Source organism: Opisthocomus hoazin, chromosome 15 (genome assembly GCF_030867145.1).
Source record: "Opisthocomus hoazin isolate bOpiHoa1 chromosome 15, bOpiHoa1.hap1, whole genome shotgun sequence".
NCBI classification, from domain to species: Eukaryota; Metazoa; Chordata; class Aves; order Opisthocomiformes; family Opisthocomidae; genus Opisthocomus; species Opisthocomus hoazin.
Genome location: NC_134428.1, coordinates 9606597 through 9631753, shown reverse-complemented (window position 1 = coordinate 9631753; position 25157 = coordinate 9606597). Strand labels below are relative to the sequence as shown.

The 25157-nt window shown below is 44.6% G+C and overlaps 1 protein-coding gene across 1 annotated transcript; it reads left to right on the top strand.

Moving 5' to 3' along the window:
* The first annotated feature begins 3930 nt into the window (after positions 1-3930).
* Positions 3931-20747, top strand: HAPSTR1 (HUWE1 associated protein modifying stress responses). The gene is made up of 4 exons (XM_075436154.1): positions 3931-4320; positions 4927-5007; positions 9142-9417; positions 17436-20747. The coding sequence occupies exons 1-4, from the start codon at positions 4101-4103 to the stop codon at positions 17678-17680; spliced, it is 822 nt and encodes a 273-aa protein (XP_075292269.1). The 5' UTR covers positions 3931-4100; the 3' UTR covers positions 17681-20747.
* The last annotated feature ends 4410 nt before the right edge of the window (positions 20748-25157 follow it).

The following is a 25157-nucleotide window of genomic DNA, read 5'->3' as shown; positions in this document are numbered from 1 at the left end:
ACAGGAGAACACGGGGCTCTTGAGACTATATCGAACACTCACACACTGATGCTAATGACCTCTGTCGATCGGTTTCCATTTCAGACTGATTCAGGTGTTTCCAGGAAGGGTGCTCATTCTCCAAGTTCTTCCGTGGGGAACAACAGCAACAATCCATCACAGATAAAAGCCCAACGGAGCACATCAACAACAGGTTAAACTGCCTCCACTGTCTGATATGCCAGAGGCAGGGCACCGCCGTTCTCTGTCAGCCAGGCTTCTCACGCGTGCCTGCTGCTTCCTTGCTCACGCATACTGCTCGGGCTGGAAACTGTTGCCTTGAAGCATTACAATTCCCAGCTGAGCAATACCCTTCCCTGCCGACCTGCCGCTCTGGAGGACGGCATAGCTGGAGTCTGATCCCAGGGGACAGAATGGTGAGGAGAAATGAAAATACTGTAGCTCAGACCTGTTTTTTTCTCTTTGGTGAAGTGAATACCTGCTCCCTTCAGTTCCTCCGAAGTGTTAACGTGAAAGTTAACTTGTACAAGCATCCACACATTCGGCCACAGCACTGAGGAAACATTTTCATGTCTATATTCGACCATCTGTGCATCCAAATGTTTTAGAACGTTAGCGTCCGCTTTGAATAGACGGTATTGTCAGTAAACCCTCCTCTTCCCCCAGTTTCATATTTTCATATTTTAAAAAATGTTTTCCTTTATTTATCACTAAATTCAACTCCCGGTAAGAGTCTGCATAAGGGAATCAAACAAGTCTTCAGAGCCTTAGACAATTAGCACACCCTCATCACGCTCCAGTAATTATCTCCCCCGAGATGTCAGTTGGGATGCCACACTGCTCTCATCACTGCGAGGTTCCCGTGGGGGAAATTAAGAGGCAAAGCGCCGAGATCACTCAGATGCCACGTTCACCGTGGGTACACCATCGATCTCCCAGTCTTTCTGCGTTTGACTCCAGCCGACAAACGGCTCACCAGCAACCACAACCAGCACAGCTTTGTTTGTTCCAGGCCACGGGTGGCGGGTCAAAACGGATTAGCATGACACTTGTTCTTTACTTACGGGGAGGAAAAATTCTTTAGTGAAGCAGTGCTGCTCAGAGGACACGGGCACTAGCGTCTTGGGAGGCATCAGGGAGAAGAGTGCTTGGGTGTGTTAGCGGGGTTTTTGTGCATGCGCTTTCGCTCCTTTTCCTTCTCCCCTTTGCTGTCTCCTCCGCAATTCACCCAAGAAAAGTCTCCATTCTCCATTTAATGTCGCTTCTCTACCCGCAGGACCCCTTTGCTGCATTATTCTCCGAGCCCCAGAAAATGCCTGACTCCCTTCCCAGGTCCGTAACACCCTTTTTATCCCCAAGCGGCATAAAGATGTTCGTAGACCAAGTTGAAGTTCTTCAATCCATTCCATCAAAAAATGATGCAAGTTTTCTGATTTTAAAATCCAGTATCCCGGTTCCCAGCTACGCGTCTCCACACTGCTATCCCAGAAATTGCCAATGGCTACTTCAGCAAACTGGAAAAACAACAGCTACAACAACTCCAGCATTACCCACCCTGCTTGGTGTAACGCGTGCAGAAAGGAAAGCAGCCCTTGTAAGATCTCAGCAGTTTCTACCAGCTGTAAATATTTCAGGGAACTGTGCGTAGCTGGGCTTCTCTACACTAAACTGGGAAATTCGCGTGCTGCCGCTTTACCCAGGATTACCTAGCGATGCGTTACAACTCCCTGCTTGATTTGCACTGAATGGGCATCAGTCAGAGCCAAATTTCAGGACCGTATGCTTGATAAATTGTGACTAACACCACATTGTATTGCAGTAACCAACTGTTTATTTCACGGTTGCCAACGTTATGCAACTCTTTTGAAAGATTCGGAAAAACAGATGTGCGATACACAAAACCCAGGACAGCCACGTCCCCGCCTACACCAAGCTCCACGCAGGGACTGCTGATCTCAGGTCTTGCGGAGAGCACACGCAAAGCCCACTGAAGTTGGCAGGAGCATTTCTGCTCACCTTTCATCAGGGGAGATGGATTCAAGTACGCTGTTTGTTGGAGAAGTACTTGAATACAATCCCATCGCACATTCCCATTTGGTGCCATCCAATATTTAAGCAATTTAAGAGTATAAGGCATGAACATTTCCAAGTCGTGGGTAGCTTATAAGAAACCCTATTCGATAGGGAAGACAGTTTCCTCTTCTGTTCTTTGTCTTCCTGAAAACAGTTGCACAGGAGCAAAATCCACGTTCCACCACACTATGTACTCACTGGCCTACTGATCAATGTATGACTTACAAAACCGATTTTCATTTATTGTCAGCATTTTCATTTTTTAAAATGTGTTCCTTTCTTTTCTATGCTATCTTTGAAAGTTCATACAAGGCCACTAGCTTATACCTGGGACTACTCCTAAACCTGCTGAAATTCATAATCTTACAGGAGGATGGGACAGAGCTCTTCCAAGGAAGGACCAGTATATCCATGGCTCTGTGTACGTGCATTACTGTTACAAAGCATGTATTAAAAAGCCAGTGCCACAACTTCCGTTCAAGAACAAGCGGACGGAGGTACAGATACTCCCATCCTTTCTGCTCACGGGGAGCACCACAGCACAGCCCACGAGCGCGGGGTCCCCAGTAGTTGGTCTCACTGGTCTAGGGAATACAGCAGCCTGCAGCTTCAGTTTTCAGTTGTCCGTAGAGATGAAAAAAATCCATTTCTCGTTATTTTCTCATCTCCTTCCCTACTATGTATGATTTAGGCTTGAGTTCCTGTACGTTTCAGGAAGTTGTACGGAGACCCAAGCCCAGAATGGGAGCAGGTATGGACTGTCAGTGGAAGGGACGGCCCATGAAGCTCGCGAGTGCTTCCAGCACCCAGCGGTTTGGGTGGGCTGGGGACACTGGACCCCGCTCCGGTGCCGAATGCCAGATTAACAGTACGGAGGAGCTGTCCCCCAGCCTGGCTGCAGGCTGGGGACGGCGGGTGCAGAGAGGGCTGCCGGGCACGCCCAGCCTCAGCATGGCAGCGACCAAACCTGAGAGACGAGAGCTATTTGGCAGAGGATGGGAACTCTGGGTGTCCGCCGGTGCTCCCGCGCCAGGCCACGTGCCGGCTCAGGGCACGTTTGCTTTGATGGAGGGAGCAGCGTGGCTGCGGTAGCGAGGAAGACGAGGTTTTCGCAGCAGTGTTTTGACCTGACTGAAGTAAACGCACGCTTTGAACACATGTGAGGAAGTTGTGGTTTCCGTCTCACCATTTGCTGGGATTGTGCCCGGCACGGTGCAAACACACCACAACAAAGGGTGAATAACACATGTGTGACAAGGGCTGAGGAGGGACCGCCCGGCCCTCACCCCCTCGGCCGCGCCACAGGCCCGTGCCCCGGCCCCGGCCCCGCGCAGCAGCCTTCTTCCCCCGGGCCGGCTCCGGCCTCTGCCACAGGTCGGGCGGAAGAAACCGCCCCCGGCTAGGGATCCGCCCCTGGGGCGGCCGCCGCCGCCGCCGCCGCCACCGCCACCTGCGGGGCTTGGGCCCGCCGGCGGCGACTAAGACCAACCCGCGACCCGGCAACGCCTCACCCCTCTGGGGGAGGGCCCTGGCGCCAAGATGGCGGCGCCGCCTCAGGGCCCGCCCCCCGCGGGCGGAGACGCCCCGGGGCCCAGCGCATCACGCCAGGGGGCGGGGCCAGGCCGCGCCGAGGCGCGGCGGGGGAGGCAGTCGCGCATGCGCCCTGCCGCCGCCGTCCGCGCACGAGCGTGTGAGGGTATAACCAACCTCGCGGTCGGGCACGCCCTCCTCCCTGATGGGCGTGCGGGCGGCCCAGTGAGGGCAGGCGGAACCGTTCAAACCGGAGGTGCCGGGGCGGCGGTGGCCAGTCAGGCGGCGGGGGCGGGTGCCGGTGCCGGGCGGCAGCGCGGTGCCGGGCGGCGCCGGGCGGCGCCGACGGGCTTTTACTGCGCTCAGTGCGGCGCCGGCGCTCAGTGCGTGTGGAGCCGGCGGGCGGGCGGGCGGGCCAGCCGCTCCGGTCATGGGGGTGAGGTAGGCCCGCGGCGGAGAGGCGAGCGCCCGGCGAGGGACGCGGAGCCGGCCGGAGGATGGAGGACAAGAAGGAGGAGGGCGAGGCGGAGATCCAGGAGCACGGGCCCGAGCACTGGTTCAGCAAGTGGGAGCGGCAGTGCCTGGCCGAGGCCGAGCAGGAGGAGGCGCTGGCCCCGGAGCTGCAGGACGAAGCGGCGGCGCAGCCCGAGCACAAGCAGCAGAAGCTCTGGCACCTCTTCCAGAACTCGGCCACCGCCGTGGCGCAGCTCTACAAGGGTGAGGGAGGCGGCGGGGAGAGCGGCGCCGGGCGGGGGGAGGAGGAGTGGGCTTCCGGCCCGGGGGGCTCCGCGCCCGTCCATGGAGGCGGGCGGGAGCACAAAATGGCGTGAGGGGGAACCGCTGCCCGGACGCCGCCCGCCCTTCTCGGCCCCCCCCGCCCCGCCCGCGGAGCGGGCCTGGGCCGGCCCCTCGCGTCCTCCCCGCGGAGGGGCCCGGACGGCCCCGGGGAGGGCTCCGGGCGGCGGGGGCGAGCCCTGCGGGTGCCCGGGGAGGGCGGGGGCAGCCTGGCCCTGCCGGCGGCGGCTCCCGGCGCCCTGCCCAGGGAAGAAGCTCCGACAAAATGGCGAAGTGCGGGGCCGGCCCCATTGTGCGGCGGGGACTGCGGGCGGGGGCCGGGCCGGGCGCTTCCCCGCCGGGCTGGGGAGGAGGGGGGTGCGGGGTCGGGGGTTGACCGCCGCCCGGCGCCGGGCCGCTGCCGCCCGCCCTGGCCGGCCCCGATCCCGAGTTTGCCTCCGGAAGCTGGAACAAAATGGCGAAACCTAACATGGCCGTTCGGAGTTGGTGACTCCAAAATAAACAGCGTGTGTCCTTCCCTCCCTGCAGACCGGGTGTGCCAGCAGCCGGGGCTCTCCCTCTGGGTCCCCTTCCAGAACGCCGCCACCGCGGTCACGAACCTCTACAAAGGTAAGGGGCCGCCCTCCCCCCCAGCCGCCCCGCCGCCCTCCCCGCTGAGCCGACCCCGCTCGCCGCCTGCCCCGGCTTACTCATGAGCAGGGCCTGTTAATGTCTCTTATTCACCCCGATAAAATCTAACCCGAGACTGCTTCCTGAATCTTGCAAGTTTTCCCTGGGCCGCTTTAGCTGACGGTGGCTGAATCTTCTCTGTTGCCTCATGTCAGTGACTAATAGCTCAAAAGCTGTTTTACTTTAGAGACCCTTGGAAAAGGATGTTTTGAGTGTGTGGCTCGTCCTCGTGAATTCAGGGGAAGAGTGCAGCAGCTTACTGAACAGTACTTAGATTTCCTGCATTTTGTAGATTGCATCGTGTTATTAAATGTTGGGCTGTTAGTCTAACACATGCACGCTTGTGGTGAAGTATAGGTTGGGTTTAGTGTTTGTAAAACTCTGCAGAGATGTTATATGACAAAATTTTATCATCTTGTGACAGGGAGGCTTCTTCAGTAAGCTACCCAGACTCTTTTAACCACTAGAATGACATGATGACTGTGTCCAGGGAGGCTGTAAGAGAGTGGTGTTAGCCAAGACTTTGATAAGAGTGCGCTCTGCACGTGGCTGTGCTTTGCCATTTTACTGTGTGTTTCTATCTGTCAGGATCTGTTTCTGAGCTCTGCTTTTCTTTGGGTTGTCACAAGAATGCTGGTCTGCAGAAGAGTTGTTTGGTGGTATCTAATTTTTTTAGAAGACTGCACAGAAATTGTATCTGTATCAGTGCCTTAATTGACATGGTGTGATTCTTGTTGTTACTCCATTCCTAGGAAGGAAAAAACTTTAAAATTCCGAATTGTTGCTTTTCTGACTTGGTTTTTTTTTTTAGTTTTGGGGTGTATGTTTTTTTATGGTCTATACGGTATTATAGTTCTACCTGCATGGTCTGCATTTGTCTCCAGTTTTCCCATTTTGGATTTGTTTTAAGCAGTCGAACTTTTTGTGATGGCTGATCAGGTTTCTGACAGATGTGGGCAGAGCAAGGAGGAAATGTGGATGCATAACCCTTGCTGCTGGAGACTTGACTCTTGCAGAAAGTGTGTTTGAATGGTGTGTAGGTCATAGGTCCTCTACAGGGGCAGTGTATCTCAGAACAGGGTAGATGTTGGCTGGAGGGAGTGGGTCACTAGAAAGTGGACTGGAATGCTAGTCACTTGAGCATGGTGCTGGAGTATCAGCAGGTAGTGTTAATAAATTGTCTGGAATAATTATAGTCATCTTTACAAATGGCATTGCTCTCCCTTACGGCATCTTTGCAGCAGTAGGCTGTTTATTTTTGGTTAAATCATTTGATTACTTGTGCTATAGGCAAGATGAGGCCTATTTTTCTGCAGTAATGTAGTTAACGGAAGAGTGTGTGTGGTGATCAGGGAACTAGAGTTTAAGCAGGAAGCTGTCTTTAGTCAGGTATAATGTAACACTTCAAAAAGCAGCACCCTGAACAAATCTTTCCCTTAAAACAGATCTTTGGGAAGTGCTGAAGTACCTCAGTTACTCAAAACTGCCATCTTTCAGTGAACACCCAAGGGGGTAGAAATTTGTTGAGAACACGAGTAGAACCATCTAGGTGCTGGCATACCAGGCACTCTGGAGTCTCTTCATGTGAACTTGCCTTCCCTAGTGATGAATGTGGCTCTTTAAAAATCTCCTGTTGTTTCTCACATGCTCAGTAATGGTTGTGTTTTGGAGGACTCTGCCAAAACACTGGACAAGTACTTGGTGTGGTGAACTGCTGCTTGCCCTGTCAGCTGGCTTCTGATCTCATACTTTGGAATTTTGACGCATCAAAGTTCTTTCAACAAGAGCTACACAAGGAATAGTGCATGATGAGAATGTCATGTCTTGAATGTCAGCATTTTTTTCTGAAAAAAACCAGAAGTTTAATACCACACTGTCAAGGTCTTAGATCATGATTTTCCAATTGCTGCTGGGCCTCATTTTAAAGACATTTGATTGTCTTCCAGACTGCCCTGAAGAAGTGAAGGCATGGCTTGTAACGCAGGGTTTAGAACTTAAGGCCACTGCAGAAGGTCTTAGGCTCCTATTAGAATAAGACTTCTGAGCCTGCAATTTATCTTATTTTTATTTAAAAAAGTAGAAGCTGAATGTTTAGTAATGTTAGTTTTGACTTGGCAATTTCAGAATGTAGGCAACTTGATGACTTACATTTTGCCAGCTTAACTTTGTAAACAAAATAGTTGTAGCTTTTACTGTAAAAATATAATCTTTCCCAGGGTAATGATGCTTGAAATTTGTCCAGGCTGCATGAACAGTCAGTGTGTTTGATCTTATAACTAGTTTGTAGGCAGTGCTTTGTGAAGCATTCTTGTATCCAAGGAAAGCAGGCTATTGACATGAAGCTGGGCTGCTTGTCTCTCGGAAGGACTTTCTCGTGGCATTTTGGGAAGTGATTGAAGGGATATTGTTAGTTTCCAAATTAGCTCTGAAGTCTTTGGGGAGCTCTTATGAGTGAGTGCAATGGATCCTTCTGCTGTGGAGTACAAAATGGCTGGAGGAGTAATCTGTCATGTTGCTGTTGCTTTCACAGGGAATTAGCACGTGTAAATCTTCTAGCCTTCTGATTACAAACCAGCACAGGCAAAATACTCTTAGTGTAGAAAAGTAACATGTTAAGCGTAGTCTGTGTATACCTGTACAGCTTGTATTCTAAAAGCCCCAAGATTTAGCTGTGATCAGTTTGAGGTGTTTTTCTTTTTTTGGTAGTTTGTGTCATGCTGCTCTTTGATAGTATAAATTTTAGTCCTGTCTTTTGTGAACCGTGCAGTGGTGCCTTGTATTCAAAGTCTAAGAATAGTATTTAATAGTGATTATGTTTGTGCTTTTTGAGTGTGAGAACTGGATTAGGTGTGTATGTCACTGTTTACCTGTAAACCAGTATCTTGGACAGCTGTTCTGAAGTAAATATCTTCTTATTGTTCTGGGAAAATGGCTCTTATGTTGACTTCATTAGTAAAGCAAGAATATAAAAAGCTGTCTTAATCAGCTCTGCCAGATTAAAAAAAAATTATAGAAATCAAGTAAATGAAATCGGTGTGGGTATGTTGATGTCTTTTAATGGAGCAAGAGCTAACATAGCAGTAATTTTCACAAAACTGAGATAGCTGTTGGCAAAGTGCTGATAACAAATCTGTGACAGGCAAGATGAGCTTAATTGTGTAGAGAATATGGTTTGTCCCACCTGTTACTGTTGTCTGAAATTCACTCATACTTAAAACTAAGACAGAAATGTACTTACTGAAGTTTGAAAGCAGTGTAATGCAAGGCATTTAAGAGTGCTGCTTAGAGGCACAGATATAACTGATGTGCACAGGTGACCAATTACATCAATGGAGAATGAAATTGCATTTTGTAGCAGGATTAATTGCAAGTAATATGTGTTTAAAGCTTTGTATGTCAAAATTGCAATGGGATCTTAAATAGGGGAGGAAATTTTTTTAGACTTCCTTTGTAAATGATATGTTGCCTCATTGAAAGGCATTGGGGACACTGGTGTTCAAACTAGTTTCAGAACTATGGCCTCCTGCAAATTACCTCTGCAGTTGAAATTCAGGTGAAATTAGAGGGACTCTAAAGAAGTCTGAGTTTTCTGAAAATTCCTTGCCTATCAGAATCAAGAAAAGCAGCTATTCGTTTTGTTTTTGCGGCATTTCTTGACTGCACTGATGCACTTGAAAAGCATGCCTCTTGAAATGCATTGTCTGATTTAAGTACCTTCCTCGGACTGACCAAATCTCAAAGCATGTTTTTAGTTTTAATACAATATGGTTTCTTAAACAGTGCTGTAGTGTTGACCTGAATTGTGGTAAATGCTGTTTAGGTGGTGCTTGAGTTGCGGTTGACTTCACTTGTAAAGGGAGCAGTACTTTTTTAGCTAATATTCTCTTTAAGTTTAATATGGCTCCTCTTCAATACTCACTAGTTTGTTACGGGTAACTTGGTACTGTTGCCGTAAACTTCAGAAGATCTGCTTCCTTCCCATGGTTGATAGGAAGCTGTATCAGTGATGTGCCATACTATACATTGCTCCATCTGTAACACTTACTAAGAAAACTTTTTTCTGTCTTCTTGCAGAAAGTGTGGATACCCATCAGCGAAGCTTTGATGTAGGAATTCAGATTGGCTATCAGCGTCGGAATAAGGATGTGTTAGCTTGGGTTAAAAAACGCAGAAGAACTATTCGTAGAGAAGACTTGATCAGCTTCCTGTGTGGAAAAGTTCCTCCTCCAAGAAATTCTAGAGCTCCCCCAAGACTGACTGTAGTATCCCCTAACCGAGCTACTTCGACAGAAACTAGCTCATCTGTAGAGACTGATTTGCAACCCTTCCGTGAAGCCATAGCTCTGCATGGTAACAGTAATTTTTTCAATACTACTTGGTTAACATTGGGTGGGGGCTCTTAAAGCACGTCTGGCTCTTGGCCATTGTTGGTGTCATAACATGTTGTGTACCTGATGCTCCAGATGAAGGTATCTCCTTAATTGTTGGAGGGAGTAGTGTTTGCATGTGTGAGGCATGTGGCTACTAAAAAGTTGCATAGCGAAATACTTCGAATGAGGAAAAATGTTGTATAAAAATGGGGCTCGGATCTGTAATATTCTACAGCTGTAAACTCGGCAGTAAAGTATCAACTTCTGGTAGTGTTTCTGAAGCATGAAGAGACTTGGCATTTATACCAATACGAAAGTAAACAGAGTTCTTGGAAAATGGTAATATGATGCTAGCAACTAGTTAAATATTAAGGCTTGACTAGTAGCAAAAACTAGCAAATTCATGTGGGGTAGGGGGAGGAATTTGGTGTCTGAAGTTTCTCTCTGGGGTACCTCACCTCACTCTAGTACCCGTGGTGTTATATGCTGGATAATATGGTTTAGCGTTCTGTGAAGTACCCTAGAAAGGGTACTTGACTTGCATGTCACTGCAATAGTTGAGTCCTGTTCAGAACTTAGGTCTAGTTAGCTTTCAGTCTTGAATGTCTTCCAGTGTCACACTGAATTTTCTTCCTTGCCATCACCATCTATGTTGGTGGTGTGTCTTTTCTCCTTTCCAGATGTGAATATTTAATAGCTTATTCTGCACTGGACTGTTACCTAGCAAGTGATAAATGTGTTGAAAATTGTTCTTGAGATGAAATGAGGCAGTTCACCTGTGGGTTTTATGCCTTCTAAAATTCTAAGAGGCAGCAGATATCTGGAGGTATAAATAGTAGACCATTCTAAAAGTAAAAACTCAAGCTATCTAAGAGTACACCCTGCGAAACCTAAATGAATTTTTTACTGTCTCAGTATACCCAGTGGGGGGTGGAGTTAGTGAGTTAATTAGATGAGTGGATTCCTGAAAATGCAGTCCTTGCTTCTGTTGTGCTGTGGTGTTTTTTCAAGATACGTAAGCCATACACTGTTACTGTCTAGGTGACAGCCTAATTCTGGTATTGTTTGCTGCTCTGTTGCTGCTTACATCAAGCATGCTTGCACCCAGTTGTGTAGTTTTTGACAGTTCTCATCTTGGAAGCTGGCTAGAGAATTCTGTGCACCAATATTGCTTATTCAAGTAGGTAAAGATAATTTCTTGGAGAACTGCAGAAGCTGGCTCTCACCTGATGATAAACACTGTCTTAAATCCTGCTTTCTGAAACTAGTTGAATCTGGTGTGCAGTTGAGTATAGCTACAAAGGCTTACTCTCAGATGAGGGTCAGCTGGGTGGACTCACCTCAGCACAGTGAGGTCTCGAGCAGAGTGAGCTTGGAGGCTTTTTTATTGGTAGTATGGCTCTTGTCATGTCCTTGCACTGTTTCTTAGCTTCTGCTTTGTATAGAGGTGGTTTATGGAAGCTGCTTCTCTGTAGCATGGGAATCTGAACCATGAAGTAAGAAATGTTTTTTTGTATACTTCATAATGTAATGCAGGGTCATGAGGACTGTGGCAAGTTCCCTGCTCAGTACTGCTGCTGCTGGGGCTAGAAATGCGCCCTTCCTCTTCATCAGCTGGTTGATGGGATTGCATGTCAGTCACCTTCTGGATTAGGTTCTCCTGATACCAGTTTCAATCTGGTCTTTGACACAAATCCTTTAGTGACTAGGCTTGTACTTGGCCTCATAACTGCTTTTAGGTTATTGCCTACAATGTCAGCATTCCTCCAGCTTCTCCCCTCCTTTTCTTTAACATTAAGGAAGTTGCAGTTAACCTGTCTTCCAGACTACTGTCCTATTTATCTTAGGGCTTCTCAGAACTGTCTTGATTTTGAAACCTGTGTAGGATCTTCAGGTGTGTGTAAATTTGTATGTCCTCTGTAGGGCTATGTTTATCTACAGTGTTGGAAGGCTGTAAAAGTGATGTGCTGCTTCTAAGTAACGTAAAGAAACATGAGAACCTGATGATAGCGAGTAGCAGTCTCGGCAAGTGTTCAGGACCAAGGCTTTAAGGGCAGTTTTTGACTGGCATGTAAAGGAGTGAGGCTTTGTGCTGGTAGGCTTCCTGTAGAAACGAAGTATTTTTCTGTTGGTAACGTGGATGGGCTGAATTTGGTGGGTAATGCTAAACTTCGCTGCTCTAGCCAAGACCTCTTTTAGTGAAGCTGTATGAATCTATAACACCAAACAAAGCTCAGTTGAAGTAGAGCTGGTTTATTGACTTCTCAGAAGTAGGTACTAATATATGTCTAAAGATTGTGGTCCTGTAACTTGCTGATCTTCCTCTTTAATGGGGGGAAATAGCTGTATTCTTGTTGTGTAACCTCCAAATGCTTCGTAATCACATCTGAAAACTTTGACAGAAGCTGTGTTAACAGAGTAGCTAATAATTAAATGTTTCCTGGAATATCAAACACAATTTGAGGTATATGCCCTAGACTAAAACATTAGAGAAGAGTGTCTTTAGGTGTCAGTACAATCCTGGAACTGTATGCTGCATCTGCAAAGAAATCTGTTAAAAGGGGACTCTTAGTCCTACCTCTTCTATCTCAAACCTAGATACATCTGATCTGTATTATAGCTCTGCAAGGTTTGACAGATCATGAAAGCTAGGAATTTTCAATCTGAAACTTAATCTTGTGATACTAGTTAGCAGTAGTGTTTGTGCAATAAGGAAATTAGTTCTTCTCTACTGTTCTGCTTTCAAAGCTTGTTACAGTAGCTAAAAGCAAAATGCTCAAGACAAAAAAACTATACTTGCCCAGGAATGTTTAAGGTGTATGTGGTCTACCTTTTCTAACTCTGACATGTATGCTGTGCAGCTGTTACTGACCTCTTTCGTGTAACTGAAGGGTACTTGAGAATGAGTTTTTGGAACTGAGTAGCCTCTTGAGTGTAAAATCTGGTAAATAAAAACTATGCCCTCAGTATCAGCTTTTCATTATTAGTGTGCTGATGGGTAACCTTGGAAATAAAACATGGCTGGAAACTTGAAGTATGAATACCTGAAAAGAAATTAAAGCCTTCAGGAAAAACTGAGTCGTTAGCTCAAGGTGATATGTGCTATTTTACCCTGAGATTCAGGTGGATTTTTCTGAAACTTGTAGAGCTGTGCTTCTTATGTTGCTTAGCATTTCAAGGTATGATAATAGAGGAAAAATACTTTTATTGTTCAACATCTCAAATACAGAGTTGGGTTCTTAACTTTCACCAGACCTTAAAATGTCATTGCAGTTAGTGTAGGTATGGGTGTATCTTCATCTACTTTCTGGATATGTACTGCGGTATCCAGTTGTGCAAGAGAAGTGATGCAATTGTGTCATTTGCAACTAACCGAGCTAATAGCCGCAAGAATCCTGAAAGCTGACATGTGCCTGGTCATTTTTCTGCCTGGCTGTAGCTAGCCCACCAAGTCTTGCAGCGCTGGTGGCTGTGCACAATCTGTGTTTGAAACGATGCCTTGGTCTTTCAGTGTGGAATGTGCTCCATGCTTCACGAACTGTTCTCCCAGCATAATAGGAGAAAATGCAAGGTTGAAATGCGTTAGACTTGAGCATTCTTCACTAAAAATGATGTGAATGGACAACGGCGCTGTGAGGGGAGTGTTAGTTCTTTTGCTTCTTGGCTTTAATGTTGATACATATATTGTTAATGTGGTTCAGTCTCTTTGCAAGGGGGAAGCCCTTGCTCTAGCATGTAGAAGTGTGTGGCTTGGCCCCTTTAAAAAGCCTAAATTTTCATTAAACCTTCTTACTTGCTTCTCGAAATATGAACTGCTGATGTTTTATATTGCAGTTTTAGAGTGGAGAAGCAGCAGTTGGTAGAAGAGGGGTTGGGAGACCAGAGTTCAGATTAGTTTGAGTTTAACTTAAAGGTTGTGTGTGTATATATAGCTATCGGAGTTATGTGTTGGTATGTACTGCTAAAACTTGCTCTTTGAGCAGTACTGTGAAAGGGTGAGTATGACATAGGGGTGACAAGGATCTGTCTGCATGCCATTTTGTGTTTATCTGGGGTTATTAACTAATTCCTGCTTTAGTCATGCTTAGATACGCGTGAATGTTCTTTTTGATATTTCCTGATTAAAACTTCTGGGAAACAATACTATTACTGTACTGAACGGTAGTTATCCAGTATATTATGCTGTGGCAGTGACCTGAATAACTCGTGCTTATTATGGACGTGGTTATAGTGCAGATAAAATGACATTCACAGTTTGTTAGGCCAGTGTTGATAAACTTGCTAATTTTGAGTTGACAGTTTTATTTACCTTGAGTATTTCCTACTCTGGAAAACACATTTTTAGCCAAGCATTCTAATCACGTGATAGTTTTGGAGAGTAGTTATAAATTAGCTAGCATTGGTGACAGTTTCTTCTCTGCTGCAGTTTTTTGTGATAGTACTATAAATGCTTTAGAATATAGTGTCAGATAAAAGTTTTTGTGACATTACTGGCTATGAAACACCATATTGTTGATGGCTGAAAGATAAGGCAGGAGTGAGATTGTAACAAGTACTGCAAAATATTTCTGATAATGCTCTCCAATCTCTGCAAGTTTAAAAAGGGAGAAAGAGCTATGTGTCCTTTCTTAAAGGCCTCTAGTAAAAAAGGAAATGTCTCCTTTAGAAAGCAGTGTGTGACTTCAGGGGTGGTCATGAAATCGTGAAAGAAGTAAAGACACTCTAGGAGCTGTCTGAATCTCTGTGCTGGTTGTATAGACAAAACTGATATGCCTGTGATTAGGTCATGTTAATCACAATATAGACATTTGAGGTTGTGAAATGATGTTGCTAACAGTCATGTCATCTTACTATTTCCTAGTATCAATTACTGCTTGCTTTACTGCTTTAAATGGTTAAATGCTTTGAGAGGAGGTCTCAGATTCCACTGAAAACTTAAACTCGGAATAATTCACAGTAAATGGGTTTTCTGAGGCTTCCTCTGTGCATTACAACAGTTTTCCAAGAAAAAAAATGAACTGTGGATCGTAGCTCCTGAAAGATGCTTTGTCTGTCAATGAAAAATAGATCTTTTCAATTGCGTTGCTGATTGTCTTCAAAGATGTTGCTTCCATGAAATGGCAACTTGATATTTCAGTGCATGCCTGGAATTTCCTTTCTGACTCTTCGTGTTAGCTGGATTACCCAGTCCTAAACTGTGACCTAAATGTTCCGTTTGACAGTTCTGCTCGCTTGCATCAGTGTGTAGTGCTATGTGATATGGGTAACTGCCAGTAACTGATACCAAGTTGCCACTTGGTCTGTTAGCATACTCGGTAATGACTGTTACGCACTAGTTCATTATTTAATACCTGTGTGAGATGCAAGATTACCCTGCAACCAGCAGTCCATGTTGTGATGCAATATCCTTGTACTCCTACCTTTGTAGAAATTAATTCAAAACTACTCTACTGCCTTTGACACCAGGTTGGTTTGAAGATCTTGCCTTCTTGAATATCACATGAAGGTTGGTTGTGTATTTAGAAGTACAGTGATTCAATATTACCTAAGTATTGAAAAGTCAGTGGCTGCTCGAGGCATTTCTTGCAGACTTTGGCAGTCTGTTTCAGAATGTGCTGCAACACCTTAGGTGCATCTTTTAATTTTGACTTTCGTATCTACTATTTTAAAGAATGCATGTTACTTGAAAAGGCTCTACTTAAAAATGTAGTTCTTGACTGAAGCCAACAAATGTATTCTCACATCACAGGTCAGTTTTGGCGTTTATTTAGAAGAATTTTTATCTCCTTCAGCACTAGATGCAATGAAAAGATGTCATGATAAAACTGAATTAGTATATTGGTCATTTGCTTATGGGTTGTATAATATAAGAGTAAATGACTGATAAGTGGTGTAAACTGACTTTCAGTGGAACTGACAACGCTGAACTTGTGTGTTCAGAGCAATTTTGCTTGTAATAGTCATGTGGGGGGAATCTGATCAATTTGGATTTGAAACAATGTCACTTTCTGTGCACTGTCAGATTTTTTCCAATTTACCTGTATAGGATGAATTAATGTTTTTTCCTAATGTATGCCATGCCAGTTGAAATTAAAGTTGCTGCTATCTTTGAGTTGTGAAGTGATTTGTTACCTCCCCAAATTTTGCTCATTGGTGGCTTATCCAGTTTGTGGTATCTGAATTGGCTTTTTGATCGTACATCTGTGTCATCCTGTTCGCTGCTTTACTTTGGTAGATGTATAGAAGCCTCTCTTTATAATGGTTTTGAATTTCAGCTTGACCTTAATCCAGAGAGTACTGGAACAAACCTTGTTTCTGAGTTATCTTTTCACTAGAATAGCTTCTGCTGTCTGAATACTTTCTGCCATTGCGGATGAAAGATAATTTTAATATTAATAAAACCTGCAGGGTTCCTGTCGGACTTCAGACCATGCTTCTTGAGTCATGTTGGAATGCCACTTAGAGCTGTAAGCAAAAGCTGTAAGAAAGCACCAGTGATCAGTGGCTGTTGGTACTGGTTGCTGCAGAACGCGCAGTCTGTGCTGTTACATTCAGCAGGAAAGTACAGTAGGGCGAGATGGCCTGGGCCTGCTCTGTCCTGGTGTGTATCGGCCTGCCTTTGCAGGTGACTTTAGAACTTATCTTCCAGTGGAGGCTGCTGGTGACTGATCTAGCAGCTCTAGCAGTCTCCACAGAGCTTCTGGAGCTGCTGATGTGGCCTGCTGGCAGCTGAGACACAGGGTTTTGTTTGGCTTTGCTTGGCAGCATGTGACTTCTGGCTGCCTGCATGACTGTGTGAAGGCGTGTATTAAATGGCTTTGCACACATGCAAGATGTGTGATGGCTGGGCGAAAGTATAGAGCATTTGAGACCCTCAGAGCTCAAGGTTTTCACGGTTACTGAGACAGAAATCTTCCTGTACAGCTTAATATTTGCTTGTTCTTGTTGCTAGAAAAATACATGGATGTAGATCTTGTTCTGCTGTTCATCTTCTTGCATGGCTCTTTGGTAGTTGATTTTCTAGGGCCAACAGATGTTTTTGTATGTTCCTAATAATACTCAGATTTGAAGCACTTAAGACATATTTGCTATTGTATCTCTGTGCTCTTGTTTATCTACAAATGTAGCCTAATTCCAAATTAAGAGGAATTGTTAGGCTTTCATGTACTAGCCCTTGCTAAACTTGTGTCTTGGAATGTCCCACTTCTGCAAAGTTGTGATAGTAATGTTTACATTAGTACAAAGCTTGTGGTTTTCTTGTTGGTGACCTTGTTTCTACAGGAAAAACTTCTGTTTTATTAATAACCTGAATACAAATCAAAGTAATTGCAAGATACCTGTGACAGTGTTTTGGATCGGATCTGTCAGTAGCAAATTTTGGGGGATTATCATGTGGGCTTGCTTGGCTTATTTGTTGTTTTTAAGTGCTCTTCTGAATTCTGATAATACTAATGTGTTGGCTGATAGCAGCAGCCAGGAAATAAAGCTTTTATTTAAACACCTGCCTGAGATCTGCCTTCATACCGCAGTTTTGTTTAGAAGTACAGTGAGCGAGGGAGTGAAAGGGAGCAGGCTAGTGGTGTTTGAAACAAGACCAAGTCAGGTCAGCCTGGAAAGCTCTTGGTACGAGGATCTTCCTTCTGCGTAACTGCTGTTCTCATGTAAAGCCTTTACATTGAAATAGTCTACTCTTAAAGTACGTACACACTTTGGATAGCATGTCATGCTTACGGAGCTAGCATTTGCTGCAGTGCGCTGTGACAGCCTGGTGCATAAGCTCACTTTTGATGTCGTAAAAAGCAGTTCTGGTAATTGCTGGGTTGATGTATGGACTGAAAGCTGGGAAGGTGTGGTCTGGACTTCAAGTGTGGTGCGAATAATATGAGGTGCCTTTGACATCTCACTAGAAGTCAGAGAAGCGTCATCCCTTCTGCCGCATGTGGGGAAACTAACTTTCTTTACTGTCTGACCTAAATGCTTTTTCTTTTTTTCCCCTAGGTCTTAGTGGTGCAATGGCTAGTATAAGTGTTCGCTCAAGTACCCCAGGCTCGCCCACTCACGTGAGCAGTGGCTCCAATGCTAGTCGAAGGAGAAATGGACTCCATGATGTTGATTTGAACACTTTCATATCAGAAGAAATGGCACTCCACTTGGACAATGGTGGAACTAGAAAGCGTACCTCAGCCCAGTGTGGCGATGTCATTACAGACTCACCAACCCATAAACGCAACAGAATGATCTAAACTGCAAAAATTTCAAACCCACCATGCTGCTTGAAAGCCACTTGATCCTCAGAGTACTATTGAAAAGGAAACATGAGGCCATCTTTCCATATTCACTGTTTAAGACAAATTCAGTAATTGCCATAAAGAAAATTTTAGATATTACATTAGATGCCTCTTGTAACTGCGGCTTTCTTAAACTATATTCTTAGCAGAGGACATCAGATATTGTGTAGTAGTTAGCAAGATCATCATAGGCAAACATGTATCCGTTCCAAGGCTAAAAGTGACCTTACTTGTATTCTTAAAGGGAAAGGAAATTTCAGATGTTTATTTGGTTATAGAATGCTTTTTTTTGTCCTTTATTTCCTGCTGTGTTGAGTATTTGCTTAAACAGTATTGCCAGTTTGACTGAAATTGTCTACAACATGACTTGGCATCTTTGTCAAAACTGCAGGCTTCCATTTTTGCAGCACTGTACCATGCACCTAGTTTCTATATAGTAACAGTGTGCAAGTTATAAATATTGGACTGTACCCTTTTTAGTTTTAAAAGCAGTTGATAATTCTGGTGATTGTGTGATAATGTAAAGAGGTGCTATGATGGTCATGCAGTTAATACTTAATATTGAATCAATACAAGGATCTTTATTGGATTCACTTTGTGTGTTTTAGTGCTCTGAAGTAGCAAGATTAAACTTTTCCCTGATTAACTTCATAGGCTTTTAAACCAGTTTGAGAAAATATATGTACTTATTGGTATTATCCTTGTGGTAACCATACACAGTGCAGACTGCACCAGTGCTGACCTAAATTTAGAGAAAGATGTCCTGTAATTGGAAAATAGGCTTTTCTGTTCAGTATTAGTGAAGGGTAGGTTTTGTGTACACCCTTATCCCATTTTACATTTCTTGTGAAGTAATTGCCCATTGCTGGGGAGGGGTGGGAAGAGAGGGAATGAGGGGGAATAGTTGGAAAAGGGGTGTGTTCTAACAAGTAAGACTTCTGGCCACAATGTGGAAACTTGGACTGACTTAAACAAGATTCTGTGTGATGCCATCTCCTTCAGGAGGGAGTGACATGCAGGTTCTGTGAAGTGCTAAGAAAATAATTTAAAACTGGAAGTTGATAATAAAGCTCTGGATAAATATGCCATAAGAATGAATTCAAAAGGATAAATGGCTTTCTTTTTGTGTTGAGCTTACATTCATAGGATTGAACTCTGGCTGCTGTAACTTAAGAGGAATCTAAAACTGAACTAGAGATTGAGTTGCTGCAAATCTGTTTCTGAATGGGGAAGGGAATGTGTCAGTCGCAAAGAGCATCCTAACTATTTTTACATGTAGATGCAGGAAGTCTTTGGGGGAGAACTGTGGCTTTTAGGGCCTCTAAATCTCTGCCTGGGGAAGGAATAATACAGGAGGAACAAGAAAATGCAGAGCTCCAAACCTGCAAGTTGGGAAGGGGTAGTTAGTGAGGTGGTATGTATGCTTCAACTGGAAGTGTAGGCTGATTCTTTGATGAAATGCAGCTGTGCTGGATTCACAATACTAAAAAAATTGTGGTGTTCTAGCTAAGTTAAGGCACCTTGAGCTCCATGTTAATACCCAGCTCTTCAAGACTTTGGCTTACATGCTTGTAGAGTCAGATATTTTTTTGTATTTTCCCCGTTTGAAGCAGATGTCACTGTAGTTTTGCTCCTTTTTACCCTGGTGTCCTCTTGTTGGTGTTCTACAGTCAAGGCAAGACAGCAAAGATGTGTTAAATTCTCAGAATTTGAGGCTCTCCAAGAGTGTGATTTCCTTGCTTTGTGGTGCTTCCATCAGATTTCTTTGCATTGAAGAGCTCTTGAAGAGGTCAACAGTTGCACAATACTGTAGCTAGAGGTTCTGTAGTTTATGGGACAAGTGTAAGAACTGTCGAAAGCAAGATGGTAAAAACTGTTTGAAAGACCTGTGTTACATAGCTGAACTTGCACATCACCTGAAGATGCAGTATACGTTCATTTCAGTTACTGCTATTAACTACGATTCATAAGACTTATTTTATATACAATACTAATACTGCATAAAGCTGGTTTTCATTTGGAGACTGCATTTTCAACAAAGATTTTTAAAGATGGTATCTAAATATGTTAGTATTTATTATGTTGTTGGCAGAGAGATTTTTCAGTTCCAAAAGGAAAAACCTGGAGTCCTGAGCAGAAAGGACCTGTGTGAGAACCATTCTTCAGCTCTTCTGTTTATTCGTTAACTGGCTTGTACAACTAAGACGCTTGTGCTCTGCAACTTCTAACACACTTTCCTACTACACGTGGTAAAGATAACATCATACTGGTATCAGCTCTGCGTGTATGGGCTGAACTAGAACAGTGCTTCTGGTCTAGCCCAAATACACAGAGCATGTTCAAATTACTTTTCCCCTTCCTTTCAGTGAAATAAATCCTGTTGATTTGAAGCGTTAATTCAGTCTAGTACCATCTAAAACTAAATTTTGCTTTTTATTTAATTTGTGCCATTTTTTTAATAAAAAGCAGGCTTAGACATTAAACTGGTTGCATTGATGTTTTTTTTTCTTGTACCTTAAATATTTGGCAACTTCTTAATTGTTTTTCATTTAGCCCCAACTGTTGTGTGCTCTTTGTTAACCTCTGCCAGAATGATCAAAAATGCATGTATTCACCTGGTAAACACAAGGAGAATAGGTTGTCTCTTAAAAAAACCCCAAAAACCCAGTACCTGTTGCTTTGAAGACTATTTCTTGTGCCAGTGTAGAAAATGGATGTTCTGGAAATAGCTTTCAGCTATTATCCAAACTGTAGCTCCTGGAACCAGAAGTGAGTTGATTTTCTGCAAGAAACAGTGAAATGAGAACTGTTTAGTCTGGTAAAAAATGGTGCTTACTTCTGCTTTTTCCTATGAATCCTTGACCGGTCTCTTCTCCATGTACATCAAATCTAAGATGAATGTGCGGCAAGTTACATAAAGTACATCCTGCACTGAAGCTACTGAGCTTGGCTTGCTTATTGATGAAGTAAGTTTTAAATGTTAAATTTAAATCTATATTACAATAAAGTAATGCAAAAATGATTTTGGCTGAAACTGAAGTCCTGCAGTTAAACTTACTCTCAAATGTGGTTTACCCAGCTGGAGTAATAGAAACTCTAAGTCAGAATAAACCTAATAAAAAAACCAAATAAATACAACTAATCAGGCTGCTTTGTAGTTCTTTAAGTTTCTGAACAATACAGTCTGTCAGTAAACCAGAGACAAGATATGGTTAGTGTGAGTTGACAGGCTCCTTGGTTTCTGTGGAGCAGGGTTTTGCTGTAGGAATGTGGTTTGGTCGTAGCTGTTTAGGCTGGCTGCACGTAGGAGGCTTTGCTTTCCTTTCTGTCGGTTGAGGACTAGGGAAGATGTTAAGGTTTGGGGCGTGCTGTTACATTTGTGCAAGAAGTTCTGCGGCGTTTAACATCACTAACACTTAGGAAAAGCATCTTAAACTATGCCACTTAAAATGTCTTTAGAAAGTTCAGTGTTCCTGACTTCAACAGTAGAGCTTTCCAGTCTCTTGCAGAAGACTCTTTGTACTTAAGTGGTATTAGCTGCTTTAATTAGCAGCTTTTTCTGCTTTATGTCTCTAAACCTGCAAACTATTTTCCGCTTACTTGCTGTATCAGCAAGTCTTTGAATTTCATTACAAAAGAAAAGTGTATTTTATAGGATCTTTTAGGTTAAAAATGTCTTTTTTTCCAGTTAATGTTAACATTTTTTCACTTCTAGCTAGTGAAGTGTTCCAGCGGGGATTTGGAAAGTGTTCTTAAACAACTTGTGAAACCCAGCATCGCTCAGCCTAGAGCTAGTTGTATTTTGGTGAAGCGAGGAGTGCCCACCTGCCTTGCTCCAAGGAGCTGGCCCCACCAGGCAGGGCTGAGCTGGCTGGTTGGGGTGGCCACAGGGCCTGGGGCTGGCTGGTTCCAGACCCTCTGGTTGTTGGAGGTAATGGTGCTTGGTGGTAGCTGTGCCTGTTGGTGAAGCTCTCCTTGTCTGCGCACGTAAGTCCTGGCAAGAGCTGGAGGCTGGTAAACTTTCTCTGAGGGCTTATGAAATGGCTCTGTGGTCAACACTGGTGCTTTCTGTTGTCGTTCTCTTGCTGGGTCCCTTTCAGACCATCTCCAAAGGAAAACTAAATGTCTCAAGCTCACATGGGCAGTAGTGAATAAACCAGCCGGGTTTGCTTCTGTGTAGTGCGGAAGCATCACCTACCTCTGTGTTGCGAGAGAGACTTAGAAGCTAGAGGCTTCTCTGGGTGATGAGACTCCAGCACTTCCTATGTGACTTCGTTTTGACTAGCGATGCTGCTGCTCTCGTGGCTGGTGTTACAGCGTCCTGTTGGGGTTTGAGTGCTGAGACTGTCCCTAGGGCTGTATCTTCGTTGGCCGAGATTGGGCTGTGGCAGGGCAGTACGCAAGAATATGACCTTGTTGGAATCGCTGTGACCCCATTAAGCATATTTGTAGAATATACTACATTTCAGTATAAAAAGTACTGATCAATTTGTTAAGATAGCATTGAAGACCGCTCTTAATCATGCTTTGTAATATTTCACCATTTTGTTATCAACCTTGCTGTGACTGTAAAGGCAAAGATGGTTCTGGATGCTGCGTGACAAACAGCAAGCTGGGCCTGAAAGCAAATCCTGGGATCCTCGTTCGTATCGTCAGGGTGTAACATGGTCTGGCATCGTCAGAAAGAGATTCATAATGCTGCTCCAGCTCTGAAACCTGAGCAACAAGAATTATTCTGGTATTCTGTATGTCCAGTGTCCTCCTCACAAAGCGCCAAAGCAGAGGATACAAAATGCTTGCGTTTAAACCAGCTAGGCTAAGAATCTTGTGCTGAGTTTCTGCTGGAGTTTGGCTGGGTCGCTTTCAGCCCCATCCCGTGCAGCCACGTGTGCCTCTGCTCCCAGAATACGGTCAGTGCTGGCAAGTCTCGAGGCTAGCATCTGGGGCTTTGTTAATGCATAGCTTTGTTTTTATCTTCATAACTGCTTGAACTTCAATTTCTGGTGTCAGTGAATTCCCTGAGTCTTACTTAGGTATAGTGCAGTATGCAAGACCAAGAGTAAGATGGGGAGAAAATACTGAGTTTGTTCTCTTGTTTAACTGGGCAATTACTTGATTTCCTACAGCAAATAGCTCTGGTTGTCTGTGCCTTGCCTCTCTGCTAACCAGTGGTCTTTAGACCACTTTCAAGCCACAAGAAGCTTTGCATCGTTGGAATGCTTTAGGCCAATCTTGCAGCTATTTTTAAAAATATCTACTGTGCTTCTTTGGGATACTGGAGTAAAGCTCTGGGGAGAGAGTTTTGCCATGGGTTGGTAGCAGTGATACTGCCCTGGGTCTGTTTCATAAAGCGGAGCTGAAGGTAACTAATGCTGTCTTCAACAAAAGTTCTCAAAACCCTGTTTTGCTATTCACTCAAACTCCAGCAAAAAAAAAAGCATGGATTGCGCTGAGAGGCGACTGGACTTCTTGCTAAGGTGGAGAGACTTGGATTGAATGTCCTGCCAGTAATCCAACTCTTCATTTTACTGAGGGAACAGTAGTTTTTGCTATTTCTTTAAGCCTTTCTGGTGGGAAACCTCACACAGTGAAGTCTGCTCTTTCACGGCTGCGTTTAAGGGCTTCCTTTGGAAGAGGATCGGTGATCTCCCGTGGTAGGCAGGCTTTTCTCCTCTCTCCCTGGAGAAACTGTTATTACCATAAATCACTGAAGGTATGTTTCTGCTAAAGTGAATTTTGAAGTCTGTATGACAAAGGATTGTAGCTTTCAGAGCAGGAAACTGCTGAAGATGCTCTGAAGGCTGTAGCCACGGAGGCTCATGTGCAATGGTGCAACTCGTTTGGAGTCTTAGATTATTTATTAAAACCCGATTTGTCTGTTTGCTTTGTAACAGCTTCAGATGTCATCTTGCCAAAATTCAGATTTCTTTAGGCCTAGATGCCTACTTCCCAAAACATGGGCAATTCGTCTCTCTCAGGTAGAAATTTTGCAGGGAAATGGATTCAACACATTTAAGTCCCAGTAACTGGGGTCCTTAATAATAATTTCAACACAATTTCAAGTCTAGGAGTTCCTTCAGAGCTCGTTTTCAGGTTGATACACCCACAAGCCATGTCTGCATCTGGTTTTCTTCCTCCTGTTGGTGACCGTGGCCTGTTGTGACCTCTGATACACAAGGAGCGTCTCCCTGTGCTGAATGCGGTGTGTCTGAACCTCGAGGTGTTTCTGGTAAGTGCTTGCACATGGTATGTGTGGTGGTTCTTTTAAATGAGTGGGATCTTGGGTTGCCCGCAGGCTGTGGGCTCTACATCCCTGGAGACGTGGGACTGGAGTGGTCACAGCCAGAGCATCCTGCTTTGAGCCGAGGTGGGACCAGCTAACCTCCCGGACTGCCTTCCATCTGGATTAGTCTAGGATTCACGGTATGCCATCCTCCTCAATGCAGTTTTATCCGTGAGATGGGTAAAAGACACTGGTGTCCTTGCTGCCAGGCAACATCTGATGATAACCGAGACAATTTTCCTTTCCTATGAGGCACACACTCCTCCGGAAGCTCAAAGGTGGTTCTGTCAAAATTGCTTCTCCATACCCTAAGGATGTGCAGCCCTGCATAGTGGGAATCAGTCATGGAATATTGTTCTCGCCTCTGCGTTGCATGGGCTTTGGAGTGACAGAGTTCTTGGGCGGAATCGTGGAGCAGCTGCTGAGGTGGGTGTTTGCGCGGTGTCATCTGCGCCGCTGGTGGAAACGCCGTCTCCATCGGACGAGAAAGTGCCTGCCAGAGCCTGGCTGTGGGCAGGCACAGAAATGCAATTTTCAAAGAAATTCCAAATAGGAGTAGCTAAGTGCTTCTGTGTTGAGGCCAAAGCCCCTCCTCATCGACATTCTGGCATGCTGGTAAGTGATACTGCAGCATTTGGAGTGAAACTTTCTACTTTAGCTTCTGTTGGTGGACGTTTTGATGTGATCCAACACGGCGGAAACAGTAGAAAAGTGCACCTATTGCACAAATCAGACGCGTAGTCAGTTAAAGCTCTAATTGGCACTATGTACATTTCACGTATTGTTCATTGGAGACAAATGGTAAAATCAGATCAGTTACAAAGGTCTAAAACTTTCCACTTACTGGACACTGTGCTGAAGAGTCTGAAAAGCACCTGGTGGACTAATGGGGGCTTGAAATGATTCTCGCAAACCTGGGATATTGCCATAAAAATAGAACATGGGTTAGAGTTACTCCGTTCCAGTCAAAGATCTCCAGAAATGCAGATTTTTGGAGTTGTTTCAGTGCCTGAGTGAGTTTGCTGTGAACTGGAACTGCATTACTGTAATTTTTTTATTTCCTGAAATACTTTTGTGTATTCCACTGAGGCGAAAGCAGCAGGTCCTGGCTGAGCATCCTTCCTTCCAAGGGTATGTCAAACTCCCAGC

Excerpts from the sequence above, each read along its gene's own strand:
- HAPSTR1 (XM_075436154.1), top strand. The coding sequence starts at position 4,101 with ATGGAGGACAAGAAGGAGGAGGGCGAGGCGGAGATCCAGGAGCACGGG. Across the intron at positions 4,321-4,926 it reads CGTGGCGCAGCTCTACAAGG|ACCGGGTGTGCCAGCAGCCG; the intron begins GTGAGGGAGGCG and ends CCCTCCCTGCAG. Across the intron at positions 5,008-9,141 it reads GGTCACGAACCTCTACAAAG|AAAGTGTGGATACCCATCAG; the intron begins GTAAGGGGCCGC and ends GTCTTCTTGCAG.